Source organism: Marmota flaviventris, chromosome 18, assembly GCF_047511675.1.
Source record: "Marmota flaviventris isolate mMarFla1 chromosome 18, mMarFla1.hap1, whole genome shotgun sequence".
Lineage (NCBI taxonomy): Eukaryota > Metazoa > Chordata > Mammalia > Rodentia > Sciuridae > Marmota > Marmota flaviventris.
The window spans coordinates 50,911,470-50,923,967 of NC_092515.1; the positions used below are offsets into that span (position 1 = coordinate 50,911,470).

The 12,498-nt window shown below is 36.3% G+C and overlaps 1 protein-coding gene across 2 annotated transcripts; it reads left to right on the forward strand.

The window, feature by feature from the left end:
- The first annotated feature begins 508 nt into the window (after positions 1-508).
- On the forward strand, positions 509-7,778 carry Cmtr2 (cap methyltransferase 2). 2 transcript variants are annotated; one of them, XM_027933123.3, is made up of 2 exons: positions 509-873; positions 4,258-7,778. In XM_027933123.3, the coding sequence occupies exon 2, from the start codon at positions 4,271-4,273 to the stop codon at positions 6,569-6,571; it is 2,301 nt and encodes a 766-aa protein (XP_027788924.2). In that variant the 5' UTR covers positions 509-873; positions 4,258-4,270; the 3' UTR covers positions 6,572-7,778. The 2 variants fall into 2 exon arrangements, with proteins under 2 accessions (XP_027788924.2, XP_071460644.1); XM_071604543.1 differs by lacking the exon at positions 509-873 and adding an exon at positions 2,206-2,253.
- The last annotated feature ends 4,720 nt before the right edge of the window (positions 7,779-12,498 follow it).

Consider the following 12,498-nt stretch of genomic DNA (forward strand, 5'->3'; position numbering starts at 1 on the left):
CTATCAATCTTTTAAATCTTTGCTAAATGTATAGTTTTCAATATTTTAATTCCTAATTTTTAATAATAGGTTATACAACTCTGTATGTTTTTACTGGCTATTTGTTTATTGCTTATTAGAATCTTCATACTTTTTTTTTCTGAGGTTTTTATTTTTCTTACTGGCTTATAAATACACACACACACACACACACAATAACAGTATTGTCTAGCAGTTTTCCTAGTTTGGCTTTTAAACTCTTGTCTTTCAAGCTCCAGTTTTATTAAGATCTGTTCTAGGAACTAACATCATAGCGCTGGGAAACCTACGGTCCAGCACGTGGGTGGGCGGAGCCAGCGCGATCTGGGTAAGTCGGCCCCGCCCCATCCCACCCCTTCACTCCTTAGGGACGGAGCCAAGGGACGCTCCTGCGCGCGCAGCTTCAGTTGCCATAGCGGCCAGAGGGCGGGAGACTGGCCCTTTCCAGTTCAGTACCTCTCGGAGAAACAAAACCTAGGGGGCCCGGGCCTCAGCATTGCCAAAGTCAACGGCGTGCGTAGCATTTACGCACGTGACGCAAGCCTAGCCGAGAAGGCGCGTGCGCAACGTGACTGTCAGGGCCCTCTAGCCGGCCCCGGCCCGTGTTTGCCGGGGGGCGCGGCCTGGAGGAGAGTTCTGGCTCCCCGTGCCGCGAGGGCGGATCCCGGCCGCCTTCTTGGCCTCAGGGCACGCTGCCTTGCTGCCCTGTGGCTGAAGGGGTGGCGGATCCAAGGAGTGACCACCCCAGGAAGCAGTCCCTGGAGCGGAAGTGAGAATGGCTCCCACGAGTGAGGAGTGGGAGTGAAGAAGAGCAGCTTCTCCATACCCTGGGGGCCCAGGTGGGCGTGAGCGAAGGTAATGCAGGCCGGGTTAGGAGCCTCCTTGGACTTTCAGTGGGCGAGGCAGGGGCGGGGACTGCTCGGGAGGGCTTGGGACTCCCTTCCACTAGGCGAAGTGAGATCCTGGGTGCCCCAGACCCAAAGTAAGCGCTGGGTACACCCTTCTGTTTTCACAGTTCCTGGCCAGAGGAGTTGGAGGAAAACACTTGTAAAACTCCCTTGTATCAATTGGAGAGGCAACAACTGTTGAGATCTTGTGGGGTTTGAGTTAGGTTCACTAGTTTTACGAATTGTGCAAGTGTTCCCTTTGTGATTTTGGGCAGGAAACTACAAATTTTCGTACTCGAGTCTGCAATATAAGAATAGTAATACAGACCCACCTAGCAGAATTATGATGCCACAAAGCTTTATGAAGTGCTTAATGAAAGTGATTGAGGATCACATACTGGAAAATTTTTCCATGCACTCTGGAAACTGCAGAGGTTTTTTTCTTCTCTTTTTTTGGTTGTGCATGGAAGTGCTGGAGTGAAGTTAAAATGCATTATTATGATTCGTATTCAAACGTGATTAGAGCAGTGATTCTTTTGCAAAGTGTGTTATCCATTCATTCATTCAGTAATACTTGTTGCTGCTTTACTGTGCCCTAGTTGGCACTGTTCTAATCTCTTGGGATGATATGTAAGTAAACAAAACAAAGATCCTGACCTGTGGAGCTTACATTCTAGTTTGAGAAGGACACACAATAATCAGTAAACATGAATAAGTTAGAGGGAAATAAATGCCATGGAAAAAAGAAAGTAAGGTAAGGGAAATTGGGAATGCAAGGTGCAATTTTAAATAAGTATGTCAAGGGTAGCCTTCATAGAGAAAATTACACTTGAGTAAATAGGAAGGGAAGTAAGGGAATTAGCTGTGCAGATATCTGGGGAAGACCATTCCAGGTAGAGGGACCAGCCACTGCAAAGGTTTTTGGCTTGGAATGTGTCTGTGTCTTCTGTGAACAGCAGGAAGATTTGTGTGGGTGGAGTGGAATGAGTAAGGGGGGGACTAATAAAAATTAGGTGGCCACACCAATAAAGTATAGTCAGAACCGTGGAGGTGTTTGAACTCCTTTACTCCTTCTCAGGCAATTACCTATTTAATGTAGGTAAGATTTCACACCTTAATTGCAGCTATTAATTAATATTCGAAGTTAATGACTAAAATAAGACTTTTTCCAAAATAGGATACATTTGGTTGTAATTGCCAGTAAGTGCTGAGTGAATTAAGAGAGAAGAGAAGAGCTTGCTGTAATAAAGTTGTATTTGCCCACCTTAGGATTTTAGTAAATGCAGAAATGCCTTCTTTCAGAAAACTGTCTAAATACAATTTAACAGTATAACACGATTGATCTAAGGTAAGTAAAAAATGTTGGTGTGTATTTGTGACTTATTAACCTGTATTTCTATGTAATTTGTGAATACAGTATGGTAAATAAATGACTACGAAGGTTCTTGTAACTTTAAGGCGTTTACAGACTAATGGATTAACTTGTAAAACAAATAAAAAAGAATGAGGGCTGGGGTTATGGCTCAGTGAAGAGCACTTGCGTAGCATGTGTGAGGCCCTGGGTTCAATTCTCAGCACTGCATATAAATAAAGTCCATTGACAACTAAGAAAATAGTGGGAAAAAAAGAGAGAACAATATAAGAACAAATAGAACAATACAAAACAAATAGAATGAAGTCAACTGGATATTGTATTTATTATGACAGTTCACCTTTATTTCCTATTGTAATCCTTGAACCAGCAGTGTCTTTTGGGATGGTGATTTGGTTGTCAGTTTTTTTTTTTTACGTCTAACAAATTGAGATTAAAAAAATTGAGATAAAAAACAGTTGTAGAATACATTGAATATGCTAAGTAAGTGCAGACTTCATAAACTAATGTACCTATTAAATTGCACTGACAGGTGCCATATAATACTCATTGTCCTATATATTAAAATTTAGAACTTTTCTAAAACTGCCAATTAAGTCATGCTTCTTTCTCTCATATCCTTTTCCTTCCCTAGAGGCAGACAGTTTTGGTTTCTTAGTGTTATAACACAGGCTATAGATGGACTGTAATTATATTCAGTAAGGATATTTTACAAATTTAAATTTGATGATTTAAAATTCTGCTAAGAAAGTATGTTAAGTTTTATAATGAAATTTTATAATGTAAGTGTGGAGTTGTCTGACTGATCATATGATAGGCAGGAATGTATAATTTATAGAGACATGTCAGAGGGATTATTGGTCATTTCAACATGAAGCGAAGGAGACTAACCATTCAAGTACAACCTAGTTTACAAGCAGTATAATGAGTGTATAGTCAGCTTTCCATTGCTGTGGCAAAATACCTGAGATAAACAACTTAGAAAAGGTTTATTTTGGCTCACAGTTTCAGAGGTTTCTGGCCACAGACCGATGACCCATTGCCTTTGGATCTGTGGTGAGGCAGAATATCATGGCTGGGAGTGCATGGAGAAAAAGAACTTTATAGCTGGTACCCAGGATACAAAATGAGAGGAAGGGACTGGGGTTCCAATAACCCTTCAAGGGCATGCCCTAATAACCTAACTTTCTTCCACAAGGCCCCACCTCTTAGAGGTTCCACCGTATTCCATTAGCAGCATGGGCTGGGAAACAAGTCTTTAACACATGTGCCTTTGGGGGACATTTCAGATTCAAACTAGAGCAATGAATTTTTGTCGTGAATTGTAGAAATGATTGGTGCCACCAAAGTGCATGCGTCATTGAAATCTGGGCAGAGGATGTATTTAGCAGTAGTAGTTGGTGGTGGCAGAAAGGCTTCATAGAGGGACCAGTACCGGATTCACGTGCAGCATCACCTCCTAGGAGGAGGTAAAGTATAATGGGAACTAAAAAAGTCTAAAAGACCCTTGTTAGAGCTTGATCCAAAGTCATGTCCATGGATAAATCTCTTAAGTGTGTGTGTTTGAGGCCATGTGGATGGTGTCACAACCATGGTAGAGAACTCTGGGAAGAAGCTAGATGGCTTATTATGATAATAAGAGTTGACATTCACTGACAAATATTCTTTTTATATGTTAGTGTGTTTTATTCTCCTCTAAAACAATGATAAGTCCATTTTTTTTGATAAGAAGAAACTGAATCCCAAGAGGTGAAGTACTTTTCCCAGGCCATTTATTAAGCAGTAAATAGCAGAGCAGGAATTTGGACTCTGGTCTGGTGGATAAAGCTTTTATTTATTCCATATTGCCTTGTTTTATAACAGTGTTCTGACATTAGCCTTTCCTTATGGGGTTTGTTATAGGTGTGATCAGATTTACTACTGATGAAATTTAACTCACTAATAAATGTGATTGATTTAATTTTGTGTTTCTCTTTCTAGATTTGACTTGAAAATGAGTAAGTGCAGAAAGCCACCAGTTCAGCAGTTAGCAAGTCCTGAGACATTCAGCCCAGATGTTCTTGCTGACATTTTTGAACTCTTTGCCAAGAACTTTTCTTATTGTAAGCCAGTTAATAATGAATGGCAGTTACCAGATCCCAGTGAGATTTTCACCTGTGACCATGCAGAATTAAATGCATTTCTTGATTTGAAGAACTCCCTAAATGAAGTAAAAAACCTCCTAAGTGATAAGAAACTGGATGAGTGGCATGAGCACACTGCTTTCACTAATAAAGCAGGAAAAATAATTTCTCATGTAAGAAAATCTGTGAATGCTGAACTTTGCACTCAAGCATGGTGTAAATTTCATGAGATTTTGTGCAGCTTTCCACTTATTCCACAGGAAGCTTTTCAGAATGGAAAACTGAATTCTCTACACCTTTGTGAAGCCCCCGGAGCTTTTATAGCTAGTCTTAACCATTACTTAAAATCCCATCGGTTCCCTTGTGATTGGAGTTGGGTGGCTAATACCCTGAATCCATACCATGAAGCAAATGACAATCTTATGATGATTATGGATGACAGGCTCATTGCAAATACGTTGAATTGGTGGTACTTTGGTCCAGATAACACTGGTGATATCATGACCATGAAATATCTGACCGGACTTCAGAATTTCGTAAGCAGCATGGCAACCATTCACTTGATCACTGCCGATGGGAGTTTTGATTGCCAAGGAAACCCAGGTGAACAAGAAGCTTTAGTCTCTTCTTTACATTACTGTGAAGTTGTCACTGCTCTGACCACTCTTGGAAATGGTGGCTCTTTTGTTCTGAAGATGTTTACTTTGTTTGAACATTGTTCCATAAACCTGATGTACCTGCTAAACTGTTCCTTTGACCAAGTCCATGTTTTCAAACCTGCTACTAGCAAGGCAGGCAACTCAGAAGTCTATGTGGTGTGTCTCCGCTATAAAGGAAGAGAGGCTATCAATCCCCTGTTATCTAAGATGGTGCTGAATTTTGGGACTGAAATGACCAGAAAAGCACTCTTTCCCCATAATTTGATTCCAGAATCATTTCTTAAAAGACATGAAGAATGTTGTGCATTTTTTCATAAATATCAGCTAGAGACAATTTCTGAGAACATTCGTCTGTTTGAGTGCATGGGAGAAGAGGAACAGGCAAAGCTGAATAATTTAAGGGATTGTGCTGTACAATATTTTATGCAAAAATTTCAACTGAAGCCTCTTTCCAGAAATAACTGGCTAGTAAAAAAATCTAACATTGGTTGTAGTACAAATACAAAATGGTTTGGGCAGAGGAACAGATATTTTAAAACCTATAATGAAAGGAAGATGTTGGAAACCCTTTCATGGAAAGATAAAATAGCCAAAGGATACTTTAATAGTTGGGCTGAAGAACATGCTGTATATCATCCTGGGCAAAATTCTCTTTTAGAAGGACCAGCTTCCAATCTTGAGTGTCACTTATGGCAAATTTTAGAAGGAAAGAAATTGCCAAAAGTAAAGTGTTCTCCATTTTGTGATGGTGAAATATTAAAGACTCTGAACGAAGCAATTGAAAAGTCCCTAGGAGAAGCTTTAAATTTGGATTCCAGGCCAACACAGCAATGTTATTGTTCTTGTCACATTTTTTCAGAAGAACTCATATTTTCTGAGTTGTTTAGCCTCACCAAGTGCCTTCAGGATGAACAGGTTTTAGAACCCAGCAACCAGATAAAGTGCCTGCTTGTGGGTTTACCAACACTCCATGATGTAAAAATGAACATACCAGTGGAAGTTCAACTCCTGGAATCAGCTGAACTCATGACTTTTAACTGTTCCTTGCTTCATGATGGAGACCCAACTTACCAGCATTTGTTTTTGAACTGCCTTCTACATTCATTACAGCAGCTTCATGCAGGAGATATGATGATTTTGCCTGTACTTTCTTGCTTAACAAGATTTATGGCTGGCTTGATCTTTGTACTCCACAGTTGTTTTAGATTCATCACGTTTTCTTGTCCCACATCCTCTGAGCCCCTGAGAACCTGTGCAGTCTTGCTATGTGTTGGTTATCAGAATCTTCCAAATCCAGTTTTCCAGTATCTGCAGAATATGAATGAATTGTTGAGTACTTTGCTTAACTCTGATGCACCCCAACAGGTTTTACAGTTTGTGCCAATGGAGCTGCTCCTTAATGGGTCACTACTTGATTTTTTGTGGGATTTAAATGCTGCTATTGCCAAAAGACATTTACATTTGATTATTCAAGGAGAGAGAGAAGAAATCAGCAGCAGCCTTCATTTATGAAATTGAATTAGTTCTTTCTGAGATTCAATTTTGTGACATTTTCCAATGTTATTGCATCTGTTTGCTCTATCAATTTAATATTTTTCATTTTGGGGAAAGACCAACTTTTACATCATCCAAGGTTTTAATTCTAGAAAACCATCAGCTAGTTCTGATTTCTAGGATACATGCATCCATGTAGAGTTGTTCCTTGGCAAAAATCTATTCAGTGATGGTATTCAGCCTCTAAACATGAGGATGTGTGCATTTGGAGAGGATATGCCCATGCTTACACAATGCAATTGATTTGATCTTACTTATCTGCTTAAGATCTGTACCTATGTGCCTTCATTCAGAGTTTTTTCCAACTAACTTCTCATTGGCTAATGATATTAATGAGTTGATAGCAGTCAAAGGAGGAGGCACTCCTCAGCAACAGGACTTCATTTAGCTCTTGACAGTTTCGGATATCAGGGAACTCACTGTGCCAGATTTCTTGGTATATGCCATTCATTGCTTTTAGACCATGGACTGGATTTTCTTTTATGTTTCAAATGAAACTAGTGTGCTATTTTACAAATATTTTACTAAGTACAACCATGCAACTAATAATAAGACAGCTTCAAACCAAAGATCATGTTTAAAACAATGAATAATTGTGTCTAGTACACTCCTGTATCATGAAAACTTCATTTAACAATGTAGTAGTAATTTTTAACTTCCAGGAAATTATCAGTGAATGAAAAGATTTTTATTTAATTTTAAGGTAATCATTTATAATCTTACAGTCTTATTATATTGGGAATATATGAATGTTATGAACACAGTACTGAAGAAAAATTTAATACTTTCAGAATGAAGTCTCAATATTTAAATTTATAAAATCTTTACTAGGTTTTTTTTTCAGTCTGAAAATAGCACTTTATGAAAAGATTAGCCATGAAATGGTTATTTCATCAGTTACATTTGATTCTTTTGAATTGTATGTCTTTAACAGCGTGATGAACTTTTTTGGCAAACTGCTTTAAGCAATTCTTCATTATCTTAAAGTTCTACAAACTAGACAATATTTATATTCTCATGTGCATTTTTAGGCATTTTCCGTTATATGAAGAATAGAAGTATTCTCTGATGTATTTGGTTGATAAATAATGATGTGAAAATTTTCTTGTTCTTTGCTATTTTGAGTTCCATTATAGATTCATAAATAAAGTCTTTAGCAGACAGATTTTGTGTTCATCTTTTTTAAAGAGAATCATGGGAAAGTTAAAAATATAATTGGAAACAGACTAAAAGAAGGTTTGAATGAGAGTTACTGTTCCTTCATTTCCTTTGATTTGTATTCATTAAAATTTATTCCTTAATTTTGTAGTATTTATGGAAACTATTGCATGAGAAAGATCGAGTACTTAAGGGGTGGTGGTGAGAAAAGGGAGTATGGAGGCCTGGAAGTAGATTTTTGAAAGAAATCTCATTTCCTACAGGTGGCCTTTTGGAAGCAGTTCAAGTTATATGATGCTGGAAGTCGAATGGAAAATTGGTTACCAAGGGAAAACCCTCTTGGAAAATCATTTTGCACTTAATAGTCTTGATGCCCTGCTTGTAATCAATTTATTTTGCTTATTTTAACCATTTGTTAGAATAAGTTGAAAGCCTGGGTCCAGATTTTGATAATAGAACTTCTAAGCCCTTCAGATAAGTATTGAATGTTTAGTTGTTTTTTTTTTTTTTTAAACACATTTACCTGTATTGGAATCTAACATTGGAATATATTAGAATATATTTTGTTTCTTAGGGCTTTTGGATCAGTTGTTCATCTGATTTATTGGATTGAAATTCCTTTAGAGGTGAGTTAATAACTTGAGGGAGGTTCACATTGAATTGAATATAGATGACAGGTACCAATATTTATAGGAATTTCTTTTGACCAAAGGGGAGAAAGAATGCTATCCAAAAAAGGAATGAAAAAGTCTAGTGGATAGTAAGATGTGAGAGATAGTTTATAAAGTATATCAGAGTAATCACAGTTTATTAAAAAATATTTTTCATAGGTCTTGAGATTTCCAATTTAATTGTGATGTTTTTTGAAAAGATTTTTAGCATTCAGAAATTTTTAACTTCACAAATGTGTTTCCTAAAAGCTTGGATGAAAAAAGCTGTTACAAGTTTGATTTTTTTCAGTATTTTGTTATCCCTAAGAAAAAAGGTTTTATGTTAGTGGGGGCTTTTAGTGTAATGCCATTTAAATATTTAAATGCATTGAAAATACCTTTTCTGAAGGAAACTTAAAATCCAAATTTGTGGATTTAACTTCTATCTTTAAAACTGTTTTTGAGAGATTTATGTTAAATGCTTTTTTTTTCTTTTAATTTTTTTTTTTTTGTAGATGGACACAATATCTTTATTTATTTATTTCTATGTGGTGTTGAGGATCGAACCTGGTGCCTCCCACGTGCGAGGCAGGCATTGTATCACTGAGCTATAGCCCCAACCCAAATGCTTCTTTTTCTATTCCAAAGACTTGAATGAAAGAAGCAAGGTTAAAATATTAGAAGAGATAAAAAGAAGTGTTTATTCATGATTTGTTATTTTACTTATCTTTGATTAGAGTACCAGGTCTTTAAAATATAGTCATGTGTTGCTTAACAATAGGGATACATTCTGATAAATATAGTTGGGAATTTGTCATGTTAATGTCAGAGGTACTTACATAAAATTATATCGCATGAGTATATGAAATCAGTTAATCCTTACATTTTTGGCAATGAAAGTAGTGATTATAAACTCAAATAAAATTCATGTTCATTGACTTTAGAAAAAGGGTAATACTGAAATTAAGTGTTCATTTTTGCTCTCTAAGATGAAAGTGAGAAATAAAATATTTTAGTTTTGTTTCAGTTTTGAAATTGTTTTAAACAATAAATGATTATAATTTCCCCCCAAACAGTGCATGCTTATAAAGATTTTAAGAAAGCATAAACAGTTTTCTGTTCATTTTTATGTTCTAAAAATAAAGATATGTTTAGGTCTTATTTAAATTTGCTTGGTAATCTTTAATTTGAACAAATTGTAGACAATTAAATACTTCTTATTAAAATGATGACAAATTATTATGTACAAATGCTACAGATATACTTAGCTAAAAAATTGTTTATTACATAATTATTGAAAAGAGATGCAATTATTTGGTAACAAGCCTCACCCCTATTGGAGAAAACTCATTTCAGAGGGATCTTAGGAGTGGAACTAAATACAAAATAATTTTATGATATGGAAATGAAATAAAATTACTTTGTATTTAATATTGAAATTGAAGATGAATTTCTATTTGGATGGAAGGCTTTTTGCTTTTGTTTAAAGGGTTGACCTAGTGGAACAAGTAATAAAGTAAAAGCTGGACACCACATATTGTAATTCATGGTATATAGGTATGTTTTGAAAAGTGATTAAAACAATGATTATATAGTGAGTATTTCATATTTTGAGTTTCTAATGAATGCATTCTTTCCCCCGCATTCTCTTGTTATTAGGTCTCTTTAATATTTTCCTTTTCTTATTTTTGGCCAATATGAAAAAAGAAGGTAACTTATCTTTGGATAAGTTCAGTTTCATACTGAAAGAGTGGGGAGAGGTGGAGCTCCTTTTTTTAAATTTATTTTTTAGTTGTAGTTGGACACAACATCTTTATTTGTTTATTTTTATGTGGTGCTGAGGATCGAACCCAGGGCCTTGTGCATGCTAGGTGAGCACTCTACCACTGAGCCACAACCCCAGCCCCAGGGTGAAGCTTCTTAATGACTATAGATGTGAAGGTGACACCTGTTCTTTACTAGTGAAAAGGTTTAGAAATTATCTGTCACTAAGTATGCTTAGTACTTAATTTTACTCCTTTGAGAATTTTATGTAAAAGTCAACATCTGTTTGTGTTTACATATAGGTTGTATACTCACAAATTGTACCTGCAATAATGGGTCTGTAATTTTCTTGAGAATCTTAATCATTCTGTCTTCCACAGTATCTTAATAGGTCAGCCAGGTGTAATTATTCTGTGTTCCTTTAAACCAAGTGCAGCAGCATTAGTTTTGCTTGTTATAGACAAAATAGTTAACTGTAGCCATATTTTTTGATTTATGGCTTTGATTATAGTTTAAGGAAAACATTTGTAAAGATTGTTCTTTTTGTGTTCATCTGTGGAAAAGATTCTACAGGTCTTTGTGGAAAAGGCTATATTTCATGTGCTTCTGTATCTTTTTGCTATTTAAGATTATATTTTAACACCAAGTTATTTTACTGGGGAGGACAGATGCGTTTTTCTGTCTGTACTTTCAAGAACTTATATTTTTAGTGACTCCCAGAATTGGAATATCAGTTTGCATATTAGATTAGCTTAGAAAATTCAAGGTAAGTGTAAATATTTCTTTGTATGTTTCTTTTATATAAGAGTAACCATCATCCCTGCATCCCCTATATGATAACTAGTAATATTAATCTCTTCCTTAGCTCTTGTACTTAACTGCTTGAGCAATACTTGAAGTGATCTTACACAGTTTTTTTTTTTTCATTCTTCTGTTTTCTTCCCAGGATTATGAACTCCTCAAGAACATGACGTATTTATTTTTTTAATTGATTTTATTTTTAAAATACATGACAGTGGAATGCATTACAATTCTTATTACACATATAGAGCACAATTTTTCGTATCTCTGTATATAAAGTATGTTTACACCAATTCATGTCTTCATACATGTACTTTGGATGGTGATGTCAATCACATTCCACCATCATTTCTAACCCCCTGCCCCCCTCCTTTCCCCTCCCCCCACCCTGCCCTACTAGAGTTTGTCTATTCCTCCCATGTTCCCCCTCCCTACTCCATTATGGGTCAGTCACCTTATATCAGAGAAAACATTTGGCATTTGTTTTTTTGGGATTGGCTAACTTCACTTAGCATTATCTTTTCTAACTCCATCCATTTACCTGCAAATGCCATGATTTTGTTCTCTTTTATTGCTGAGTAATATTCCATTGTGTATATATGCCACATTTTTTTAATCCATTCATCTACTGAAGGGCATCTAGGTTGGTTCCACAGTTTAGCTATTGTGAATTGGGCTGCTATAAACATTGATGTGACTATGTCCCTACAGGGATGTAGTGTGCTGTTTTTAAGTCCTTTTGGGTATAGACCGAGGAGAGGGATGGCTGGGTCAAATGGTGGTTCCATTTCCATTCCAAGGAATCTCCATACTGCTTTCCATATTGGCTGCACCAATTTGCAGTCCTACCAGCAATGTATGAGTGTGCCTTTTCCCCCACATCTTACCAACATTTATTGTTGTTTGTATTCTTAATAGCTGCCATTCTGACTGGAGTGAGATGAAATCATAGAGTAGTTTTGATTTGCATTTCTCTAATTTCAAGAGATGATGAACATTTTTTCATATATTTGTTAATTGATTGTATATCCTCTTCTGAGAAGTGTCTGTTCAAGTCCTTGGCCCATTTATTGATTGGGTTATTTATTTATTTTTTTTGGTGCTTAGCTTTTTGAGTTCTTTATATACCCTAGAGATTAGTGCTCTATCTGATATGTCAGGTAATAATTTGCTCCCAGGATGTAGGCTCTCTATTCACAGATAGTTTGTTTTGCTGAGACGAAACTTTAGTTTGAATCCATCCCACTTATTGATTCTTGGTTTTAATTCTTGTGCTATAGGAGTCTTATTAAAGAAGTTGAGGTGTAATCCCACATGATGAAGATTAGGGCCTACTTTTTCTTCTATTAGATGCAGAGTCTCTGGTTTAATTCGTAACAGACTGGTAGACCAATGGTAAAGAATAGAGGACACAGAGACTAACCCACAAAATTACAATCATCTTAGACAAAGGCACCAAAAACATGCATTGGAGCAAAGATAGCCTCTTCAACAAATGGTGCTGGGAAAACT

What these genes read in the sequence shown, in the direction of transcription:
- Cmtr2 (XM_027933123.3), top strand. Translation starts at nt 4,271, where the DNA reads ATGAGTAAGTGCAGAAAGCCACCAGTTCAGCAGTTAGCAAGTCCTGAG.